The sequence below is a fragment of the Pleurodeles waltl genome, chromosome 4_2, assembly GCF_031143425.1.
Source record: "Pleurodeles waltl isolate 20211129_DDA chromosome 4_2, aPleWal1.hap1.20221129, whole genome shotgun sequence".
NCBI lineage: Eukaryota > Metazoa > Chordata > Amphibia > Caudata > Salamandridae > Pleurodeles > Pleurodeles waltl.
In genome coordinates this window covers 687,054,480-687,079,467 of record NC_090443.1, presented here as the reverse complement: position 1 = coordinate 687,079,467, position 24,988 = coordinate 687,054,480, and the positions used below count along the sequence as shown (strand labels likewise).

Here is a 24,988-nt window from a genome sequence, read left to right as displayed (position 1 = left end):
ACTGGGCATCTCTGGGTCAATTTTCTTGTACTGAATATGAAGCAGGATTAAGTGTTTTTACTCCCCTGTCCCATAACACTGACAGTCCTTGACTTGTGGACATTGCAACAAATCTAAGTACCACAATAATAACATCTGTGTCATTTGACAATACAATGACTCGACTGGAACCATTTTGAACAGCCAACTCAACATATGGCCCAGCACAAAGGTCAGCTTCCTCCCATTTGCTGTTAAGTTCTTGAACAATACGGCCCGTACCTTTTGAATATATTTCTGCAGGCACCAACTCCACATTGACAATCATTCCACTTGGAATAATTGGAAATTCAGTGTTCACTAAAGCATCAGCAATGTTTTGGTGAGTTGACATCTCCAAGTTCATTTTGATAGATGTTAATAACCAGACTTTATCAAGTTGCACAGGTATAGTTGTAGACTTTTTTGATGCAGGCAAAGTTAATTGTTCCACTTGTAGACGTTCGTCTGATTCTCTCAGATTCTTTGACGGATAATTCAAGATAACTGTCAAAGACACTGTGCAGTTCTTGCAAAGTGCACACTGACTTTGATATCGGTGAAACAGTGAATGACCTCTCCAAAGTTTTGCATGGGTGAAATCTTGACCATTTACAATTGTGACGTATAGTTCACAACAACAGGAGTTTTCAATGAGGACATCTTTTCAAATTGAAATTCTTCAGGTGAATTTATTTTCGAGCTCTTGTACGAGTTTGTGCTTCACTAGTTTGTGTCAGGGAGACCAGATCCTCGGGGTCTGCGCATGTTCCCATCATGTCCACCACTAGACAGCTCCAAGACTCTGACACATAAAATCACAGAGCCTAAGAGAATCCAAGCGGGGGAAAAGGGGATTAGGATGGGAACAGCTGGGAAGGAGACCTGTAGGAAGCAAAAGGTTAAACCACACAATATCAAGATTATATCATATTGATTTTTACTAGACTATGATTCTAAGAATTGTCATACTGTAACCATGGATAACTTAAGAAAGGACTAAAAACTAGGCCTCAAGACGTCTGGATACCTGGGAAGGAATCAATAATGATTAATAAAACTTCTCAATGAAACTTTTCATGAAATGTTACACATTGTCTAGGATTATAAGAACCTTCTAGAATTATGTTTTCAGAACAAACATGGTCTTTTTACATGAGGACAAAAAGTTATCTGAACATGTCCTGGAACACGATAGAAATTGTATTAAGGACTTAAATGCACATATAATGTAACATCTTGAATTTTAACACCTAGTTTTAAATGCCGGAAAAGAATCACGCACACTGCTGATTTCAACAAGGATATGTAAATGCCATGAAATGATCGCGCACTCTGCAAGCGATCTAAAACATCAGTTTTAAATGCAGGAATAAATCGCGCGTCTTGCCAATTTGAGTACCACCATGTAAATGCCAAGAAATGGTCGTGCACAATGATTATCAAAGTTTTAATGGAAGGAATGAATCGCGCGTCTTGCCGATTCGAATGCCACCATGTAAATGCCAAGAAATGGTCGCGCACAATGATTATCAAAGTTTTAATGCAAGGAATGAATTGCGTGTCTTGCTGATTCGAATGCCACCATGTAAATTCCAAGAAATGGTTGTGCACAATGATTATCAAGGTTCAAATACAAGGAATGAATCCCGCATCTTGCCGATTCAAATGCCACCATGTAAATGCAAAGAAATGGTCGCACACAATGAATATTAAGAGTTAAATGCAAGGAATGAACTGCGCATCTTGCCGATTCGAATACCACCATGTTAATGCAAAGAAATGGTAGCGCACAATGAGTATCAGGAGTTAAATGCAAGGAATGAATCGCCCGTCTTGCCAATTCGAATGTCAGTATGCAAATGTCTAGAAATCGTTGCGCACACTGTTGCCGACCCGAATCTCAAAAGTCAAATGCCAAGAATGAATTGCGCTTCTTGCCGATTCGAATATCGACAAGTAAATGCCAGAAGCCACGAGCACATTCACACGCACAAGGAAAAATCTTCTAACATGAAAACTAGGCCCAAAAACTCAAATGCCTTCGAAAACCGGATCGGGGGCCCAGCCCGACCTCCGTCTTACCGCCCTAAACAAGGATCACCAATACAATGAAGGGCTAAGGCCTGGAAGATCAAGGTAGGCCTCCGGAGCAGGAGCCCAGGGAATTGCTGATGCTCTGCACCGGGACCTCTGAATACTGTTCTACTGTGGTATTGCATGATTTATTGCACAAATACTTTACACATTGCCTTCTAAGTTAAGTCTGACTGCTCAGTGCCAAGCTACCAGAGGGTGGGCAAAGGATAATTTGGATTGTGTGTGACTTACATTGACTAGAGTGAGGGTCCTTGCTTGGAAAGGGGGTAACCTGGCTTGCAACCAAAGACCCAATTTCTAACATGCTCCTACTATGGCTCCCTCGCTAGAGTCAACTACAGCCTCATCCCTTCAATATAGTGATTCAAACTGGACCCTAATGAAATTAGCAAGGACCTCTCTGTCCCTACTCCTGGAACCATCCACCCTCTGTTCTGTCTCTGCATAAATCCTTCATCTAATCATGGACATGTTGTTTAGGTCTATTTCCAACCCTGTGTTCTCCGTTATTTATGTGTGCAGATTCTACCTAAATTTAACTTATTGTTCTACTGACACAAATTAGAAATGGCCGATGTCACACCTGCATCCAAGGCTCCTAACCTATAGGTGGTCCGAATCCCTTTCAGAGGTCCATGGGTCAAGCAGGAGCTCCTTGCTAACTGTGGGTGTTGAGGTCTTTTACTCCTGATGTCCGAGGGCCTGACCTGAGTCCTGAGCAACTGTGCCAAGTACCCCTTCAGTACCTGAATGTCCTTAGTAGCATAGATCTAGCAGTCCAAAACTTCTTGGGTGGGAAAGATAGATGTAGGTGTGAACACAGACTTACAGCTCAAAATACATTCAGTAGCAGCAATAAATGAGTGTCCAGTCAAATACTTGCTTTTCTTTAAAAAAGCTATTTATATATGACCACAAAGTAAAATGAGGCATGCACAAACAATACAATACAGTCCCTTGAGGTTGGGGCTTTAGTGTTTGATACACATGTCCCCGAGTCCTACTTCCCTCTCCCTAATGATAGGGGTTATTCCCACTGCACTATAGACGACATTCAGGATATCCCCACTTGTAGTCCGAGTCTCAGGAGTCCCACTCTGACTCTTTTTAAAGTCAAAAGTGTTCCAGGGCCCAAAGCCCTGTGTGTCAGAACAAGTTTCCCTGGGGCCTTCCATCCCTACTATCAGTCTTACCAGCTCCTGCAGGGGTTGCATGACTCGAGTGTCCAGGAACACGTCACTTGCAGATGTCACAGAGGGTAACAGTGGATGCTGTTATGCAGCACTTGATGCTGTGCAGGGACAGTGACTAGGCCTCTTCCTCCAGTGAGTTTCTTTGAACCTTCCCACATGTGGGGGTCACCTGCTCTGGTTCTGATCCTCAGTCAGACGCTCGGGCCCACACGGGTCACCACTGCCACCTCTCCTCTTGAGGATGGCTTGAACCTGACAACAGTCCTTTTCCTTCCAGTGCCCCCCCTCCAAATGGAGTCACCGACCTCACTCTGCACATGAGTGATGGCCCAATTGGCACAACACTAATTTCCTCTTCCTGGCTGCACCCCTGGCATACAGCTTCACCCACTTTACTCCACACACAGGCTACAGTCGGATCAACATGGCAGTAATCTTCACGACAGCCCTCTGTGGACGGAGGGGTCTCTGACTTCAACCTGCACACAGGTGGAGGCCCGATCAAAGCAGCAGCTGTCTCCTCCCACCTGTCCATAGGGATCCTTTCAAAAAGATCCCCCACTGGACCCACTTCTTCAAGCGCTCTCCTTTTCCTCACAGGGCACACTTTCCTTGGCAAGCAGGCCTACACTGGTGCTCCAGGGGCAGGTGTCATGGATTTCGCTGGATGATGTCCCTCACCCTAATGGGAGACGGGCAGGCCTCAGCCCCAGTCCTAGTCACAGGTGGAATCTCCTTGCACAGCCCTACTAGCTGGCAGACAGTTGACAATTTTGTGGGCATTGAGATCCCCTCCTTATAGTCCATTTCCAGATACCATATATGATTTGGGGTCTGAGTCTTTGAAATTTGTGATGGAGATCTGTCTTCCTTAGAAGTGTCTACTCCTTAGTCCTGCCCTTCCTCCAGAAAGCAGTCTGTCACAGCAGGAGCGACTCCAAACCTGATAACCCCACAACACAGGCCATGGGATTGACTAGAGGTTCACACCTGGATGCCAGCCATAGTGATATGTGCATGTAAAGGTTACCCCAGGCCTACATTTTATGATTGTATTATTAGTCCCATCTCTTTCCAGAGATGTGCCCTGGCCCTTTTCCAGTGCTTCATCTGAATCAAACAGTACCCTTTGAAGTGTACTGAACGGTCGAGCTCTTCTTCCACTGGTGTGTGTCTCACCCAGCTCACAGGAATGCAGCAGTCTACAAATCTGTCTGGGGGAATTCCTCTACCTCCACATGCTCCTCCAGTCAGCCCTGGGTCTCCCAAAATTGAACCCAGAGTTCTCCATGTATCGCACCATTCACAGGTACGCATACACACAGCATATGCATGCAAGCACACATACGCTGCACAGCACACTACATAATAACTTGATGTAGGCACTTGATGTAGGAGGAGGACGAGTTAAGCACACAGCAGCAGAACTTAACATGAGTGAGTATGTAGGCCTTACTTCAGACAAACAGGTAAAAAGGCCTGTTCACTTCTACTGATTACGACACTGTATGCTGCCACCATCACACTGATGCTACTTATCTCCACTATGAGTGTAGGACTTCGGGTGCCCTTCCCTGGGGATCTGGACGTCGTTGCAGCTGGGGCAATCAAGGCAGGGGTACACGCTGGTCACTATTTCAAGGACTTTTCCGTCCCAACAGTTAGTTACTTAGAATCTTCTTTTTCTTATGGTGGCTGTGCTCTCCTAATGCACGAATGTCATACACACCATACTTCGTGTTGGAACAGCAGTTTCAAAACAATATTGTTTTCTTATCATCACTGTGCTCTAAACACTGCATAACTGACTCCTTGCTGAGCATGAAAGATTTATGTAGTCTTTGAGGGGAAGGGACAGTTTTTACTATTCCATAGTGACAGGTTTCAGGGCACGACTAGCTGTTTTTATTTTTGCTCATTGGTATTCTGAGTTAAGCGTTCTATTGTGTTTCCAATTTGGCTGATGGGACAAATTCAGGAAATTCCGCATGTTTTCTAGTAAATTGCATTTTTGGGCAAACATTTTTCATAAAAATCTCTTTTGCGAGTAATATGCGTTTTATGAATTCAAAGAGGACAGCCATGCTGAACTAGGATTTAATACAAGCAATTTTATCACAGCACCTGGGCACTTGCATCAAACTTTACTACAATTTAAGCAAATTAATTTGTGCTTGTTTACCCAAGGACAAATCGTTTTTGGAGGAAACCATTAATGCACCGTTTGCTAGCTGGCATAGAGCAGCAATGTCACATAAATACGCGGAGATGAATAAATGCTTTGTACAAATACTACTCCATGGATGCTATGTCGATTCGATTTATATAATGACATGATTACAATTTTTCACTCATTGTAATTTCTTGTCAAATTAAGGTAAAAAAGAAAATAATAAAAGGGAAAGCCATTTATTGACATGCATTTTTTATATCTTCCCTTAGGGTTATTGGCCGTTTCAGTAACAGAAAGACTTTCCTATGAAGATCGGATAAACGCTTCAGCAAAGTTATTATTGACACCTGCACTGATTATTATCTGGAGCTTCGCTGATCCAATTCATCCTCAGGTATTAAGTTCAACCCCTGATCCTAGAGGATAACAGTTTGGAATTTTAATAGTCATTTGAAATAATTAATGTTTATGTTTCATACAAAATTGTGTAGTCAGCAGATTTTTTTTTTTGCAAAACATTTCTTTTGATATGCACATGTGGGGGACAAAAGATTTAAAGCTACTTGCAGAAGATATTTTCCACACCCTTATATTTCAGAATTCCCAATGGTGATATTCAGAATATCAAAATAATGGTTGAATTGTACACTCCCCTCCTCTTGATATGTTTTTTTTAGCACCAGTTGTCTTGTTAACAGTCATGGCGGCAAAAACAAGTCCTTGAACATTATTGTTCTACATTGTACTGGAAGATCCAAAGAGCTATCATGTGCACTTTTATGGGCTATCTCTAGGTCGCATTTGCCTTCCATTTGTTAAATTGGACATTGATTCCCCAAAGAGGAAGATATGGCAGTGTCTATTAAAACTTAGACAATATTTTCCCACCTCCGGTATTTAGGGTGCAGACAGCCTTATATTATGACTGATAGCAGTGAAAACAACTTTAAAGTGGTTATATACTCCAAAGTGCTTCAGCTGTTTGGTCTTGTGAAGCCAAGAGGCAGTTGTCTCTAACGGGGAGAAAAAGGGACTCGGCTGCTGGCTTGCAGACAGCACAGACACAGGTGAGCGCGGGGGGAGGGTTTGGAGGGGCGGGTATAGGCGTGAGTGCTTTGCTACGTCTCTGCCTCCCATACAGCCTAAACTTTAGCACCTGAGCTCGCTAGAGGAGTCAGAGGGGCGAGGAGCAAGGCCCTCGAGGTCCATGGTTTGTGTAAGGACTATGTTCATGCCTATGCCCTGAGCCCATTTCGCTTAATTAGGGATTTAGCACTGGGACACCTTTATTTTCATTCTCAATAGTTTAGCACAGCAAAAGCAAAATCCTTGAGCCCATTTCGCTTAATTAAGGATTTAGCTCTGGGACTCCTTCAATTTCATTCTCAATAGCTTAGCACAGCAAAAGCAAAATATATGGCACTATATTGCACAGTCCTGCCCTGCAACTTGTACTGTAGCATTCCGCAGCCTGCACTGCACCCTAACATGATTCAGTGGTTTTAGTTCTTACTGGCATTGGTTGAGCCTTGTTTTGCAGAAGTGGCCCATCCAGGTTTGGGTGCGGCTTGCCAACAGGTGAGCCTCCAATCCCCCTCCCAGTCGCCCCCCCCCCAGTAGAGATTTGCAACGTCCTTGAATTACCAAAGTGTGACCAACCCCGTTGCACTATATGAGGAAGTAAGGGGCACCCAGGAGGTTTATGCATCATTGTGGCAGCACTTGAAAGACCAGGGAGAATTAAGCATTAAGCATATAACGAGAGACCAATTTACCCTAATAACCTGTGCGTTCTGACCTCAGGACTGTTCTGTTCAGCGCGCAGCACGCTTGTGCCCCCCCATAGCAAAATACATGGAAGCAGATGGCTCTCTAGGGATTGGGGGGGGGGTCAGGGGTGCTTAGCAGTGCTTTGGAGACCAGGAAACTTGTACATAGGTGCACTGCACACAGGACCTGTAATCTAATTCCGCCAGCCAATAAGTGTGCAAGATAAGTCTGTTATACATCTTTAGCCGACTTCCTACACCCTCACACAGTATAACCGGAGTGAGGTCTGGCAAAATGAGAGGCCAGGCCCTGTGCGGGCCCCACAAAAGAAAGTGGGAGTCAAAGACAGGGGAAACTGCAACAAAAAGGAGAGCTTAAGGTGGAGCAGCAAAGATCTCTTCTTTGGACAACAATGACATTGTCGCAGAGAGGGATTATGATGCACCTGGGAGCCAACCGGGTAAGGAAAATTTGGATGATGGCCAGACACTTGGATGGTCTAAAGGATTGACAGCATCCTTTAAATTAACCAAGATATCTGACTTTTTCCAGTCATTAAGTGGTGTTGGAGATGAAAGAGTCACCACTGGGATGAGTGACGCTGAGCTCACTGAGGCGAAGGAAAAAAACGCCACCACCTGGACATCATCCAGTCAAGAGGTATCTGGCCTCACAAACGATGGATATAATTTGGCCTCACCGGAGAAGCTTTCTCAGATCCCTCTGTCACCAAATGGAGTGATCGTGAGGAACCAACGACCCCACCCCCTTGGACTTTTATGGATGAGCTGAATTCAGAAGACCCAAGAGGTGACACAACTAAGGGTATGGACAGCCCAGCGAACCGGCTCCCCACACAGTCACTCCCTGTGCATGTGCGCAAGCTGAGCCTTGACAGCCCAAAAAGCCCACAACTAGCATATTGCACTTTTGCAGAGTTCAAGTTCAGCAAAGCTGAAGGACTGGCATCACCAGAGGGCAGTGTTAGTATTGGTAAATCCTGCCTTCCACAGATATCAGATGGTGATAGCATAACCCCTAGGGCCCTGCAGCCTAAGGACAAGGTGGGGTTAGGAGAGCATCATGGTGGTCTGAAAGCGTGACTGATTCAAATAAATTGTGGGCAGCTATTCTAAACTCTATGCAAGCGATGCTCATGGCTCCTAACCATCATGCCAATAAAGAGGACATTCAAGTGGATTTACTGAATACCATGGCAGTTTTTGTGTCAGGTATAGATGACAAGCTTTAAAGGTTAAACACACTCCTTACACAGGTGCAAGCCAAAATGGATAATGACTTCACCATATGTACCTGTAAGGAGGTAGTCGACAAGTTAATGCAGCTCCTCGTGATCCTTGAAGGAATTCTTGGAGAAGTGAAAGCTAACCTCATACAAAGGGTGTCCACCAAACGCCCTACAACAGATGACTGCAGCGTCACTATGAGCTTGGTGCATTAGCAATCCCCTGTCAAGGTGGAAAGAGAAATTAATCCATCAGTTAGTGGGTTCATGGGCAATAAGGCAGGTCAAATGCAAGCCCCTATTCCACAATGGGTTGTACCCCAAGCTCCTAGTTTTCACAGGGACTTAGCTCCAGCATGTAATCTTCTGACAAAGAGAGAATGAAAGCTTGCGAGGAAAGGTAGAAATAAAGCCAACCCTATGTCTTCAGGAACTGTAGTTCCAATCTTAATCCAGCCCGCTGGGGAGGAAGAGGCCCATGTGGAAAGCTCTAATTTACCAGCACACGATCTGAGCCTGGTGGAGTCAGGGCCAGAAACTGAGATAGGGCCTGTACCTGTAGGTGAGGAAACAACGTGAGACAATGGGGGGAATAACGGTGACAGCCGCTTAGCCACCCCAAGGAAGAGATGAATCAAAACGCAAATAGCAAAGACATAATTTACCCCAATGATGGCAGGCCATCTCCATGTAAGGAAGCTGTTCCCTGCAGTTGTGGAGGGTGAATGGGAGGCAAACTGAGCCAACAATCTGGCATCGAGTATTGGAATCAATATTGTATACTGTAGTGCCTCTGAGCTTAGAAGTGGGCCCAGAGGTTTGCCAAGATTGAATGACTTGAGATAAACTTTGGTTGAACAGAAAGAGCAGGGGATCCCAGAATTTAAATACAGGGGTATGCAGGATGTAATAAATTATGCACATATTCTAGAATTAATAAAGGCTCTCTCAGGGCTGAACCTGGTTGTATCAAACGATATTGATTCCATCAAGTTCCTGCCAGCTAGAGGAAGGCATATCTTAGAACTGATGCTGGTTACCTTGACCAATCTAGATCTACCAGCAAACATTCTAGAGAATAAGAAGATGCTAAAGACTTTGGGGGATAGAAGCCCTGGAAAGTCAGTGCCCCCTGCCATTGATAGAGCAGCAGCAAACAGGCAAGGAGGCAGATACCTCAATATCTGCAGTGAGAGGCACAGTGGGGAGTCAGCCTCCTCCTGTACAAACCTTAAACCTTGCGAAGCACCCCAGTTTCACTGTTCAAATAAGTAGAGGGGGTACCCACGGAACAACAATGGACCTTAAGGATGGAAGATGCCCAGGTTGGCTGGAGTTGCCTGCCATCTGCCTTATCCTTGACAAGCCCCAAGAACTGCATAGCGGCTCAATCCAGTGTTAAGGAGTGAGGTGGCCTAACCATCTGCTCTTGGAACATGGGAGGATTGCAGTTAAATATCGAAATGTCTCTGTAGTAGAATACCTGAGCACATTTGACATAATAATGATACAGGAAGCATGGCCCAAGTCTGTGCCCCCTTATAGGGTTTGTGGAGCATAGCAAACGAGCACAAAAAAGTGCTCCCTTTGAGAGGGTGAAGGGTGGCATGGCAGTTTATGTTAATTCTAACTTGTCTATAAAAGTCACAGAACTACCCACGAATGATCCTTGGATTTTGGCCCTGCGTCTGGACAATTGGGCCCAGCACCAGGCAAGTCCCTGTTATTGGTAAATGTTTATATCAGTCCAAAGAATAAAGCAATAACAGTAGACAAGTTTATTGCAAATATGTTGCAGTTAAGAAACATATGTCAGTCAGCAAATTGGCTAGTCTCAGGAGATTTTAATTTAGACCTGTTTCATGAGCCAAGTGAGGAGCACACTGAAGCAAACGGGTCCCTTCAAGACCAAACTCTTCCCCATTACCAGCAAAAGGATAGGATTGGGGAGAAACTAGCAAGAGCAGGCCATTCTCATTGTCCTGAATGGTCACCTGCCCCATGACCTACCTCCAACGTAGATCTTTTCGGTCAACAAATCTGTTTCTTGCTTGGACTACACAATGGTAAACCATAAATTATACAATTGTGTAGAGGATTTTAGTGTTTTCCACAGGTCCGAGAGTGACCAAAACGTCCACAAGTAATATCCATTGGAATCAGGAAACACAAGCATGAGCCTGCAAGTGCCCTCCTGGCAGACGCTCATTCTGAAAAACCAAAGCGCCTGAAGTGGAGCCCCAATACTATTAAAGACCTGACAGAAGATGCTGTAAAAAAAAAACCTCATTCTTTATGCCGAAGAGACCTAATCCAATAACGGCTTGAGAAAGATTCACTGATCATTTGACATCTAAATATCCAGCTAAATGTGCAATCTAGGGGGCTGCATTGGGCCCTTTCTTGAGGTTGATCTGGCTGATGAGAGCCAGAATCGGCAGAACGCTGAGACAATTACGACGCTCCCTGAAGGATTTAGAGTTTTTACAATCCTTGTGAAAGTAGAGAAGGTCTTTAAATGAAGAGGCATGGGCTTTCAAAAGAAATGAAGAGGAGAACGTATGGGCCAAGTTCCTGCATGCTTTGAATTTAAAAGACTCCAGTAAATTCTGGATGCTCATTAATGATATCGACAAAGGCCCAAGGTCAGTTTACAATGTAAGTATTAGTGAGGATGACTGGGTCACGCATCTAAAGTCACACCTTACAGCTAGTATGCTAAATGCAGCCAGAATGGCGTCAGATGAACACTGGGGTATACTGCTTCAGCAATACCCAAAGTAATTGAGAAATTCTGTCCCGACTGTGCCCCTGGTCCAAATGGAATTCCCTAAGCTGTTTTGAAACAAAATGCCTCGCAGTGGGCAAATTTTTTGGCCAAAATGTTTAATACCATCCTGGCAGAAGGGTATATCCCGAACTCGGACATGTTCAATTATTCATCCAGTTTTTAAAGGAGAAGCCGCTTCATCACCATGCAGTTACTGTTTAATAGCTTCATTGGATGTCGATCTCAAGTTCTGTAGTGTGTTATTCAACACTACTGCTTCGAGATCTAGAGGTGTGGGCACTAGATGCAAACAGGCTGCCATTGAACCAGACGTGGTTCACAAAGAGGCAAGGAAATAACTTCCTGGCAATAGGATTGATCCTCAGCAGAGCAAAGTCCATTGACACTCCACTGTATATGTGTTTTGTTGATTTCCAAGCAACATTTGACCATTTCCCACATGACAAATTTTGGGCAAAACTTCACGAGTGGGGAATCCTGCATAACCGTATAAGGGCAATCAGGCTACTCTATATGAATACCTAGGTCAAGATAAAGGTCAGGACGGCACTCATCTGTTAAGGGAAGTGAGATCATCGATTGGTTTAAAGAAGGGGTGCGTCCTTTCATCACTTCAATTCAACTTGTATATCTTGGATCTCTCTCTCCGGCACTCGACGAACTGGTATCACACGCCTGAGCCTTGGCAGTCTCCAGTTGTCGAACATCATGTATGTGGATGGTCTGCTTTGCCTAGTAACACCATGATAGGTGTGCAGAGCTTAATCAACCTATGCGGCTGATAATGGGCTGGAGCTAATGGGCTTAAAAAAATACAAATCTTGTTAAACCGTTGCATCCTGAATCAGCACAAATGGTTCCTTAATGGATCCATGGTAGAAGGAGCACCGGTATACGTCTAAGAGCCTTGTTTGCTCCACAAAGGGAAGCGATTAAGGAAAAGTGATTGGCTTTAAATAAAGTTTGTGTTTTCAACTATAGCAAAAAACCTTTGGGGTCTCAACCTCTGACTGTGATAATGAAGGCCAAACCTATTTTCACTCTTTCATATGGCAGTGAAGTGATGATGGGTGTAGATGCAAGTCTATTTGACAAGATTGTAATAAAAACCTATAAGCAAGCATTTTGGTTGCCTAAATCTGCATCACGCACACAAGTTAGGCTCAAGTTCTCACTGACAAAGCAAGCCCTTGCCAGGTCCGTAGCATTTGTGAAATGCTGCCTAAGATCCTCTGCTAAGGGCACATTAGCTAACTTGGTCTGGTCCGGAGTCAACCTACAAAGAGGAAATGGGCCACTAGAAAAAAATATTTGGAGGACAGTATACAAACAACTGCACAGAGTGAGCTATCGAACCCAGACACTTCTGTTTATGTGTTCACGAGGATGCTAAATAAAAGCATTTAAAATGCAAAGTTGGTCAGAAAGTAAAGGAGCAGTTTCCAAGCAATTGCATGGGTGGCTGGTGTTGCACTCCTATGTTGATCAAAAGGATCACCCACTTTTGGAAGCCACATACTCCCTGAAAGTTAAACAGAAATTTATGTCATTGAGATTGGGAGAGCTCCCCACTCTGGACTTCACCCCAAAATGTCAGGAAAATGACCAACGGGTAATAGAAGATGTCACTTTTGTCATCAGACAAATGAGACACTGCTGCATGTCCACTGCATCTGCCCATTTGTAGGGCAACAGTGGTGGACTCTGCTGAGGAAGGGGTTTAAGGCACTGGGGATCAGGACATGTAAATCGGCAGTTATAAAACCGTTGGACCCAAGGAATATGATGCTTAATATCCGACTGGTGCAATTCTTGGACATCTTTGAGGACCAGGCTAAGAAGGACCTCACAGCTCAGACATGCGTTAAAGCTGCTAGCCATGATGGGGTCCCCCAAGAGGATATGGACCCCATTCAGGTTACGGAGGGCAGCTAGGGAAATATGTGATCCATTAATCCGCTATCCTGCTAATATGGGTGCCTATCCATGCATAAATTGGTATATGCACTGTTATTACACGTTTAGTCAAACTTGTCATGGTAAAGTATTAATTAGAAATCACTCCTGTTAAAATTCACATGGGTCCGTTGTTGCTACTCCTATTGGTGCCAACCTTTTGCAATTGATAGATCAGACATCTTTGCTAAGATCAATTGATCAGGCAAGGTAGTAGTATGCTCAGTTTCAGGATACATGCAGCCTGCTCTGTGGGTACAGGTTAAAACTGTGATTTCTATGGCACCATGGCATGTAAAGAGGCACCTTTTCCAAGGGTTGCAATTTGAGACTCCCTGCTGGGAATTGCTCTGAGAATATGGTTTCCATTCATGTTGTAGTGGGCTGCTAGGGTGATATTTGACCTTTAATCCCCTATTCTGCCATATTGAGGGTCAATTGCGTTATAAATGGATATACACACAGTGGTACAGTACCTATGTGTAAGGGAGAAAGGGACTCGTCAACCCCACTATGGCAAAGAATTTGTTGAATGCCATCCCTGTTAACACCCACGTGGGAAATTGTTTGTGCCAATTTTATAGGGGATAACCTAACCCCTGGTTCCATATATGCATCTAGGTACCCTATGCACCCAATAGACTAAGCCAGCCCCGTTAAGCTCAATAGCCCAGTCAGGGAAGCATCATTCCCACTTTTAGGATGCTTCTAATCCCCAATCTGCTTTGTGGGCATAGGTCAGATCTTAAGTTTTATTGGCACTGTGCTTTTTTTAAAAGACGTTTTTACCACATGGAGTTGTGCTCAGCAGCTCCCTGCTGATTAAGGTACTAGTTCCTTAGACTATATTGTTCATATCCCATGCACTTTATGAGTACCAGGATGTGTCAAATCCCCACTTGTGCGGGAAACCACTCTAGAAGCATTATATAAGCACCTTAGCACTCAACCTAGCTAAGATAGTGTCTACATCAACATTTATCTGCCCCCATTTACGTGCCCCCCTGGAATTTGGGGCATGATGTTGCTACATGGTCCCGTACCCACCAGGTCTTCCTCTACAATCAGCCGTCTGGACAATCATGTGAACTGCACTGCCAAATAATGTATCTTTAACCTTGGTGCCCCATACTTCTTCCATTAAATGAATGCTTTGCTTAATCTAGGTACTCTAATCTTATTGTCAATACCCACTCTTCCTAATGGAGCAGTGGAAGCCTAGTCAAAAAGGGCACTGTTTTTAATGCTGCTGTCATCTCTGGGGTATCCTATAACCTCTGATAGAAAGAGGAGAATGCTGTGTTAATTTTTTAGTTGTGTTTTAAGCAGAAGGCCTAAAATGGTCCATATGCCACACATTGGTAGCTGGGGGATGCTCTTAAGGGACCAAGCAGGCCATCATCCTTCCTACCCTGTCACCCTTTGCATGTTGTTGTGTTGTGTATTCTTTATAATTAAGGCATCTGAGGTGCTCCAGCAAGGTTTATTTTTTTCTGATGAATTCTAGTAACTGAGCTTCATCGGCGGTCCTAGCCCTCACTGTGTTCTCAAACATGGAGAGCTGTCATTGAGGGTTTTCGATTTATTGGATTAGTGTCATTTTTTATGCCAGAAAAGGTCTTAATTCATATCCCTTTAATAGCAATTTTAAATGTGCCCCATTCAATATTAGCATGGAAGGCTGTGCCTTTGTTTTCCTTAAAGCAATAGTCTATGGCCTCTACTATTTTGACCCTAAAGGGAGAGTCTAGTAGAGCAGTAAGCTGCATCTGCCATGAGGACACGTTTACTGTCTCTTTCCCGAAACCCATCATGAGCATCAGTGTGTTATTATCAGAGTTAGTCCTACACAGGTACTCTGCTCCAGTCACCCTACACACTGAATCCACTAAACCCATATACATGTCCATTCTAGTGAGAACCCAATTGCCAATTGGGTAGTATGAATACTCCTGATTCCTGGGATGTGAATGCCTCAAATGTTCCCGCAAACCCTACTGACCTTCGATGAAATCCCCTAGACAGCATCCTAAATGGAGGCACCTGTAATGGAGGGAACAAGCTATGTTTTTCACAGTCAAAGACCAAATTAAAATCAGCACCCCCAGATGCTCGTAACCTCCAACGTCTTGGTCAGATGAAGTGAGACTTTATCTAAAAAAATACAGCTGGCCTATATTGGTGCACATATACTGGCAAAGGTGAGGGAACTCCTCCAATATTGTATACCTGTGGGCCTCATCCACAACCCTGTGGCATACTTTTTAAGGGATCCCGGAGCTACCCATATTAGTGTTCCTTTGAGAAGGCAAAGTGGGTACTACCTCTGAGCTAGCCTCTCCACTTTTTCTCCTAACATTTCAGATTAGAATGTTATATTGGTTATGGATTATGACATATATATGACTTATATTCATAGTTTGGGACCTCCTAAACTTCACCCATTTGTGTAGACCGCATCTGGTATAGTGAGCAAGGGGAATGAAAGCAAGGACACCGGTCAATGTCGAACTGCATCCCAACCCCAATCGCCCTGTCACGGATGGTGTGAAGGCTGACGGCAACAGTAATATATCCCATCATGGCAAACAATCCCTAGTCCCCCTGTCATGGTTAAACATGTTTTTACCACCACAACAACGGTTAATACAATATCCTAACAAAAAACTGTAGAACAATATGACTGCATATTTGTATAAACCTGGAGGGTGGGTAGTTCATATCTGCTTCTAACATATCCCGCTTCTCCATCTAATGTCTCCCCAGAGGCATTAATAGAAACTGAAAGATAGTAGAATACCCAGAGCCCCCTCAGGTCATCCCCTCAGCTGGGTATCAGAACTCACTTCACACCCAGATGTCAGCAATATATTGTTATTTTAGACAATGTTATCCGTCATCATCAGAATAACAGGTGGGCCCATTGTTGGCGTAGGTCCCAACCCTTGAGAAGGATGATTCCAAACCCTTCTCCACCATATGAAAATCACTAGCTGTCCACTGTTGAGGTGACATACTCTTCACCTGAATGTCTTCCATTAAGTCATCCCTCAAAGTGGCAGCCTGCTCTTTTGTGGGAGCCCTTGTTGATCTGTGAAGGCTGTGTGGTCTGGCCCGCCTCTTTGGGCCTTTCTCCAGTTGTTTTCAGATAGATACAATATTGTGACCTTTAGATTCTAGCCATGTCCAGACATTGTCCTGAGAGATGAAGAAAAAGGATTAACATCTGCCATTATACAGAGCTTTGTGGGTTAAATTAGACCATACAACATAACCAGTGATTTCAACCCTTGCTTCACTTTGATAAAACTCTGTCTTTTATATTGCACCTAAGTAGTATAATCAGAAAAAATGTGAACTCTTTGGCCCGTCCCTCTTCACAGAGTCTTGTGGCGTTCATTTGGTGAGTGGACCAAACCAAAGTTAAGGGGTGGGGCAAGCCCCATAGAGATCTGCCAGTGGTCTAAGGGCCCGGGGGGAGGTCCCCTTGTCTCAGAACTGCCCTTAGTGTCCACCTTATCTGATAGAGATGGGGGAGGTGGGTTAAAAGTGCCCCTCCAAATGCCACAGGCACAACCAGAGGCAAACCGAAGCGGGCCATTCTGCAAGGCGGACCATATGTAGTCCCCCAGATAACGACTCCCTAGGGCGGGGGCAGCAAGCCACAAACCTGGGAAACGGAGCCCTTGGGATTGGTGGGCATTCTTTCAAGCCAGCAATCATAGAGCTCCAATCTCTGAGAAAAGGGAGGCACTGAACGCTCACCCCACGTTGGAGACCTTCAGCTTTGTTTCATGTTGTTACCCAGGTGACCCAGGATCGACGTGAGAGGAGCCTGCCGGAAGAACCTGCCGCTCCTGGGATTCGCTTTCAGGGACAGACTTCGGCTTTTTGCTGGTTGAGCGAGCACGCTATTCTCCTCTGGCCCTCCGGGCATCCGTCAGCGGCACAAAGGAAGGAGGCCAGACTGGAGAAAACAGGCAGCCAACAATTCTGTTAAGCGTGGCAGATGAGCGCAAGACTACGGCAGAGGTTCCCAATGGCAAACGCGCAGAGGGAAACGCGAGGCACGCAATTTAAAGCGCCACACATTTAAAGTGAAAACAAGGTCCCTTCAAACCCACGGTTCATGTTTCCATTGTACAACTTTGTGGCGTCTCCCTTGGTGGTGGTCCCCAAGAAGGAAAAGGGCAAGTTTAGGTTAATTCATCACCTGTGCTACACTCCCGGTGAGTCGATGAATGAAGGCCTTGACCACAACAGCTGCTCGGAATCCTACTCATCAGTGTACAATGCCGTGGATTGGATCAGAGCTGCAGGGAAAGGCGCATTGTTGGCTTAAACGGACATAGAGTCAGCCTTTCAACTTCTACCAATCCACCTTAACAGCTACCACCTACTGGGATTCCAGCTCGATGTTGAATTCCATTTCAGCGAATGTCTGCCAATGGGATGCACCATTTCCTGCACGTACCTCGAAACCTTTAGTTCATTCCTGGAATGGCCACTGAACGAGAGATGTAGGAAAGGCTGTGCCACACATTACTTAAATGACTTCCTGTTTATCCGGAGGGTGGGCACCACAGAGTGTGCAGACTTGCTAAAGGCATTTACGGCGCTGGCCAAGGATCTAGTTGTGCCGCTGGCAGTAGAGAAGACTGAGGGTCTGACATCACGCCTCTCAATCCTGGGGACAGGGCTGGACACGGTGGATGGGGTCTGCAGGCTACCACAAACCAAGGTCTCCAAGCTAAAGCATATCATTGACTTGCTATAGGTAACAAAAAAAAGCAACACTAGGCAAGCAACAGCAACTCATCGGTAGGCTTAACTTCGCAAGCAGGGTAATCGCTGCCACTCTAACATCCTTCATCGTCTTCAGCTTGGTCCCCCCCCGCCCCTGAACTTTTAGTTTTAACATGTATTAGGAATAAACAGTTCTAAGCAAACAATTGCATTTGCGTGTATTGCACAATGAAATAAACACAGTGAAGGGGCTTTCTCTCTTAAGAGGCTAACATTAGGTGACATACAAGTGAGGCAAGGTTAAGAAAGAAAGGAAATGTAGAGAGTATTAGAAAGTGGGGAAAGTCGGTAGAGAGATAACGGTTTAAGAGTGAGGTCAAGAGAAGGAGACTTACAGAGGTTGAGCTATGGGCTGCACAAAGTGATGGCGTGGAGAGTGAGGGAATTTAGTAAGAGGTTATAGTTAAGTAGAGGCATAAAGAGGTAGAACTAGACAGGAGGAGTGGAGAAATAGTAAGAGAAGTATGGACTAATGCAAGGTAGCTAAATATAGGTGAGAAACAGAGAGGGGCAAAATGAGAAGAGAGGTAGGTCAACTAAAGATGACAGTCAGATGGAGAGAAAGGTTGCATAATCGTAGAGAAGGTTAAAATGAGATTTGAAATCTAGAGAGAGAAGTTGAAGTAGAGAGACAAAGATGGAGACAAAGGTTGCATAATCGTAGAGAAGGTTAGAATGAGATTTGAAATCTAGAGAGAGAAGTTGAAGTAGAGAGACAAAGAAGTTGATATAAGGGTAGCGATACATTGTGAAATACAGAGATGTATAAAGAGAAATGTATAGAAAGGTGAGGTGGGAAAGGTGATAGGAAACAGCAGATGTAAAAAGGAATGAGCGAGATAGAAGGGGACCTGAGGAGGTATTAATAGAGCAACCAAGGTAGTGGATGAGGAAGAGTAGCAGCAAGAAAGATGAAAGATCATGAGAGAGGTGAGGTAGAGGAAAGAGAGGTGGGGTGGAGAAGTGAGATTGTGATTAAATGGTGAGGTAAATTGAAAAGTTACGTTTTGAGAGAGGTTATAAAGATGCGAGGCAGTTAACAAAATATGACATAGAAAAAAATGATGTATTGAGAGAAAGGTGAGCAAGGGTGTTCAGATATAGAGATTTACAAGAGAGATAAGTAGAAATGGGGGGTATAGAGAGATGGATTGATAAATAGTTTGATAAGGTAATCAGATGGTGGTGGGAGGTGAAGTAGATGGAAGCAATGGAAATATCAGTGAGGTGCAGAGAAAGGAACGAGGGAGCAAGAAAGTTGAGGTAGAGAGAGGAGACAGAAAAATAGAAATGTAGAGGTAGAGTGAGAGTGATGGAAAGGTGAGGTTGTGAGAGCAGTAGAGAGAGGAGGGAAAAGTTTAATTGAGTGAGATCAGAGTTAAAAATAGGTAAGATAGAACTGTAATAGTGGGTGAGATATGTGCACATAATTAGAGAGAGATAACAGTAGTGTGAGACAGTTAGAGTGGGTGAGATAGAAGATGAGAAGTAAGGCAAGAGAGATGAGATGGATGGTTGAGACTGCCTGAGAGTGTGCATAATATTATTATACTGGGGCATCTGATTGCCAGGATCACTTTATCATGGGCTTCATTGAAACTGAGGTTTTCCCTTGCCTGATATGGCTCTATGCAGCCCCCTGCTCTTTGTTCTTAGGCCGGCACAGGCACACAGATATATTTATCACTACATTATTATAAACTTTGCATACATTCTGAAGATGTTTGTTTCTGTAATTCATCCTGCACAACTTCTTATCATAACAATGCGTGTTACTTGTCTAACGTGTCTCTTTAGCTGATGCTCGAGTGCCCTGAAGAAATCTGCTGCTTTAAGTTCTGTCCAACTGATGCCAACATTATAGCTGGAGGTTGCATGAACGGGCAGGTGAGTTGACATTTGTTTTACCATTTCTTACTCTGTGCCCTTCCATTCCGCTTTACAGTATTCTTTTCAGACATTGGTTTAAGTCAAAGGAGAGGCAGAACGCAGTGATTTATGTCAATTTATGAAGCGTCAACAATGTCACAATGCTCTGCAAAATATTGTGCCTCTTTTAGCTTTATAACTTATGGGCTGTCCCCTAATTCTAAACCCAGCTATCATTATAGTTGGAAGGCAGACAATACACATCAGTAGTTGCTATTTAGTCGCTTCCCTTTTGCCATCCACTGTATCTTGAATTTCTACAGTCAGCGTTATGCTTTAACTAAAATATCGAGTGATATCTGTAGCCTTGTTGGACCTGGCCCGTTTTGCAGGGTTACTCCAAACCTTTTTTCTGACCCTTTTTTGTTGGCTTTAGGATTCTGAGCACTTTGCCACTGCTAATCAGTGTTAAAGTGCATGTGCTCTCTCCCGTAAAACATGGTACAATTGGCTTCCACCTGGCTTGCTTAATTCACTTGGAAGTTCCTTGTAAAGTGGTATACAATATACCCAGGGCTTGTAATTAAAATAAATGGTACTAGTGGGCCTATAGCGTTGATTGTACCACTCACAGAAGTAGCCTTTCAAACCTGTCTCTGGCCTACCACTGCAGTGCCTGCTTGTGGAGTTTACTGCCACCTTGACATGGCATTTCAAACTACTTGCCAAGGTCTAAACTCCCCTTTCATTACACATAGGTCACCCCTAAAGATAAGCCCTAACTAGCCCTAGGGTCAGGGTGATGTGTAAGTAAAAGGTAGAACATGTACTTTTATGTTTTGCATGTCATAGTAGTAACAAACACCCAATTTAGTGTTTCACTACTGTGAGGGCTGCTCCTCTCATAGGTTAGCATTGGGAATTCGCTTACATGCTTGCATGTGGTAATTTCTGATCTGAAAGGAGTAGCATTGCCATGTTTGGTATGTTTGGAACTGTAGTGAAAAATCCTGCTAACTGGTGTAGTTGGATTTTACATTACTATTTTAGAAATGCCACATTTAGGAAGTGAGCATTTCTCTGTGTTTAAAACTCCATGTGTTTTGCAGCCTGGCTCCAATCTACGACTGTGGCTGATTGACAGCTACACTTTGTGCTTACTGTCCAGACAGCACAACACAAGAAGGCCTGGGTGTGGCAGGGGATACATCTACATTCATCTGCATACTGATAGGCTTCCCGGACAGGGAGAGGGAGAAGTCGTTCACACTTATATGCCAATAGGTTGTGTCTTGCTCTCACATAAAGGGCTAATTTACCTCTGATGATGTCTGGAGCCAGGGCTGGGTTTGAAAGGGGTTGTTGTGCACATAAAAGGGTTCCTTTGAAGTCACTCCCAACATTAAAGGCATTTATGAGTATCAGTACAGGGGCTCTGACCTGATGTGTGCAGAGCACTTTTGGAACTGAAACCGAACCTCTGTCAGAAGGACTGCTGCTCAGTTCAAAGGGCTCATCAGGACTGCTCTTCCGCTGTTGCCCTGCTGGCTACAACTTTCTTGGTGGCCTAAAGGACTCACTGAATTGCCTTTCTATTGTTGCCCAGCTGCAAGCCCGCTCCCTGACTCTGGTCTAATTAGGTTTTACAGGTTGCACATTGCCAGAGGACTGCTGTGCTACCAGGAGAAACCACCATCTGGACTACCTGCTCTGTTGTGCTGGTCTGTTGCCTACTGATTTCTGGGCTGTAGAAGGGGCTGGTACATAGCAACCTGCCTGATGTGCTAGCCTGGGTGTTCTCCAGAGAGTACAGTGTGTCGTGGAGGACTGCTCCCTGTATTTTACAACATGGCACATGAGAGCACTTTTACTGACTTTCATAAAGTGCGTGATGAGCTTTCCCTATTCCCTCAGAAAAGCAGTGTGAGTTCATCCCCCAGTGAAGTGATCGTGATGTACAACACAGGGAGAGAAGTGCTCTTGTGTGACACCCACCCCTGCCGAGAAGCGACATTGCTGACTGTCCGAAACCCCCCTTGCAAGGCCCTCAATGCTGGTGAAGCTTCAATGCTGAGGAGTGAACGCTGTGCCGAAGACTCATGAAGGCTGCTCTCTCTTTCGAGTGGTAGCCCGAGGATGACTCGCGCCAACCCTGAGCTTGCCAGGTACTGGGTGGGACCCATAAAGTAGAACAAGTCGCCTCTGCTCCTTTGCTGGCAGCCCGACGTAGGAGAGGGCTGATTGCCACCTATTTGCAGGTCACGGCAGCAGTACGCATTTGCGGCCGGGTACCTTTCTTTATTTATGAGCAGGGGACCCAGCAAAGTCAGCCAGGAGTACATTATTTGCCAATGTACATTCATTTATGTGGCAGTATTATCCGCCCCTTTCTGACTACACCTGATTTTTCCTGACCTGTTCTGACGCCAACCTTTTTTTCTTTCTTTCTTTTTTCTTTTTTACTCTCTTCACCATAGGAATGAGACTTACTACGGTCTTGATAAACAGGGTTTACCCTTCACCCTGTTCATTTTACTATTGAATGACCTTACTTACTTCCTTACTTACTGTGTCGTCTTATAGGTGAGTTCCAGATGCATGGTTTGGTCTCTTTTACACTCAACTTACCTCTTATTATGTGGATCTTTTGATTACATTTTTTTTTGTTAATTCCCTTCTTTTAACGGACGTTTAATTTCTTCCGAGCATGTCTACTTAAGGAGGCACTACTGTCTTACTACTACCCCCTCATACACCTTCATTTGCTTTCTGAGCACATAATTCCTAATTCACCAGTGATGGTGTTATGGTTTACTCACTTTGTGACAGATATCAAGACACTGCTATGTGGTGAGCACACTCTATGAGGTGGCTCTTGCTAATTTTCACAGGTTAATCTGGTTAGATTGCCTTATTTAAAAGCCACTTTGTGCAGATTTGAGCTTTCCCTCACCCGTCCTTCACTTAATTATGGACGCATGCCTTATCAAGTGAATTCACACGTGCAAACACTATGCTATCATCCTCTATTTTGATATATTTGGACTGGGCAACTACATCTCTATGTATGTTGTGCAGCCTTGAAAAAGTCACCTGTTGTGATGAAACACGTGTTGGCTGTGTATATGGAACTATGCTCAACTGACTACTTGGCTGTATTTATGGATCAATGCTCAACCGATCTCTTTTGATGCCCTTGGCTACTAATTTAAGCAATCCACTACAACCAACTCAACTAGACCCAGCAAAGTCTCCCTGCTAACATTTTGAGTGTGTGTGCCCTCCGCGCATGGGGCACATCTCTGGGGACATTCTGAGCTTGAGTGGGCCGGTGGAAATGTTGAGGGTTACCACACTTATGTCGAAGGGACACACTTTGTAAATGTCTACCAGCCTTGGCCTCTGGGTCAAGCCTTTTTTGAGGTTGGGCTTTATGCCCCATGGAGACAATGACCGCGCATAGCTCACGAGGCATGGGACTCTCCCCACCCTCCAATCATGTGGCCTGTGGCTGTAGAGGATACACCCTGCACAGTGTATATGTTTTTTCTACCAGCATAGAAACTATAGCTTGCAAGGTATATATGTGGTGATCTATGTATCTATGGTTATAGATCGTGATTCATGTGGTTTCTAACCCAACTGCTGTATTCTCCTTTTTTGACATTTGCATTACCAGGACAACTAGTACTATGTTAGTAATTACATCATATGCAAAATATTCATGATTTATTTTGGTTTTGGTCTTATGTGATATATACAAATTAGAAGAAAAAAATTATATAATCATGTGTGGAGTCTTTTGTGGTGTATTCATTGTGTTACTGGTGTGAGTGTGCTGTGCAAACATTTTACACATTGCCTCCAATGATAAGCCTGCCTGTTTGGCTCCAAGCTATCAGAGGGTGAGCATAGGTTATCTTTGGTGTATAACTTACTTGCCCTGGTTAACATGGTGGGTTCTGCCTGGCTGAGGAGGATATCCTAGCCAACCAGAAACCCAATTTCCAACAAGCCTGTAGTAAGCTGGCTTGGTATATACTATATCAAATTGAGATACAGGGGGTCATTCCGACCCTGGCGGTAAAAACCGCCAAGGCCGCGAATGACGGAAGCACCGCCAACAGGCTGGCGGTGCTTCCTGGCCCATTCTGACCGCGGCGGTAAAGCCGCGGTCAGAAAACCGGGTCCGGCGGTTTCCCGCCGGATTTCCCCCGGCTGGGGGAGACCCCCTTCCCGCCAGCCTGTTTCTGGCGGTTTTCACCGCCAGGAACAGGCTGGCGGGAACGGGTGTCCTGGGGCCCCTGGGGGCCCCTGCACTGCCCATGCCACTGCCCATGCCACAGGGCCCCAGCATGCTTTTCACTGTCTGCTTAGCAGACAGTGAAAAGCGCGACGGGTGCAACTGCACCCGTCGCACACCTGCAACACCGCCGGCTCCATTCGGAGCCGGCTTCAGTGTTGCAGGCCGCCTTCCCGCTGGGCCGGCGGGCGCTAACAATGCTAGCGCCCGCCGGCCCAGCGGGAAGGTCGGAATGGCCCCAGCGGTCTTTCGACCGCGGAGCGCCCATATGGCGGTTCCCGCCTGGCGGGCGGCGACCGCCACCCGCCAGAGTAGGAATGAGGCCCACAGTGTGCACAGAGTCCAGGGCAATAATAGATAATACTAATGCTCTATTTGTGGTAGTGTGGTCGAGCAGTTAGGCTTATCGGAGGGTAGTGTTTAGCATCTGTTGTACACACACAAGCAAAAAGTGAAAACACACACTAAGGCGGTCATTACAACCTCGCGGTCTTTTAAGAAGACCGCCGACGGACCGCCGTGCGAAAGACCGCCAGTAGTGGCGGTTTGCCGCTCGGCGTATTATGACCGTTGGCTGCCCTCTGTCGTTTTTCCAACGGAGAGCCGCCAACAGCCATACTTGTGGGCGGCGGGGAAGTGGAGGTTGCTCCACCTCCACCGCCACGCCAACAGAACACCGCCGAGCTAATCACGTCCTGTGATTCTGCGCGGCGGTGTTCTGTTGTCGGTGTGGTGTTGGCGGAGCTGTTCCCATGGCTCCCGT

The 24,988-nt window shown here is 45.1% G+C and overlaps 1 protein-coding gene across 2 annotated transcripts in view; it reads left to right on the top strand.

Moving 5' to 3' along the window:
* DNAI3 (dynein axonemal intermediate chain 3) overlaps window positions 1-24,988 on the top strand; it is a 623,392-nt gene that overhangs the window by 164,171 nt on the left and 434,233 nt on the right. For both annotated transcript variants that reach the window (XM_069232274.1, XM_069232273.1), the window contains exons 10-11: window positions 5,754-5,878; window positions 19,851-19,940. In XM_069232274.1, coding sequence (XP_069088375.1) covers window positions 5,754-5,878; window positions 19,851-19,940 — 215 coding nt within the window. The remainder of the gene's footprint in view (window positions 1-5,753; window positions 5,879-19,850; window positions 19,941-24,988) is intronic.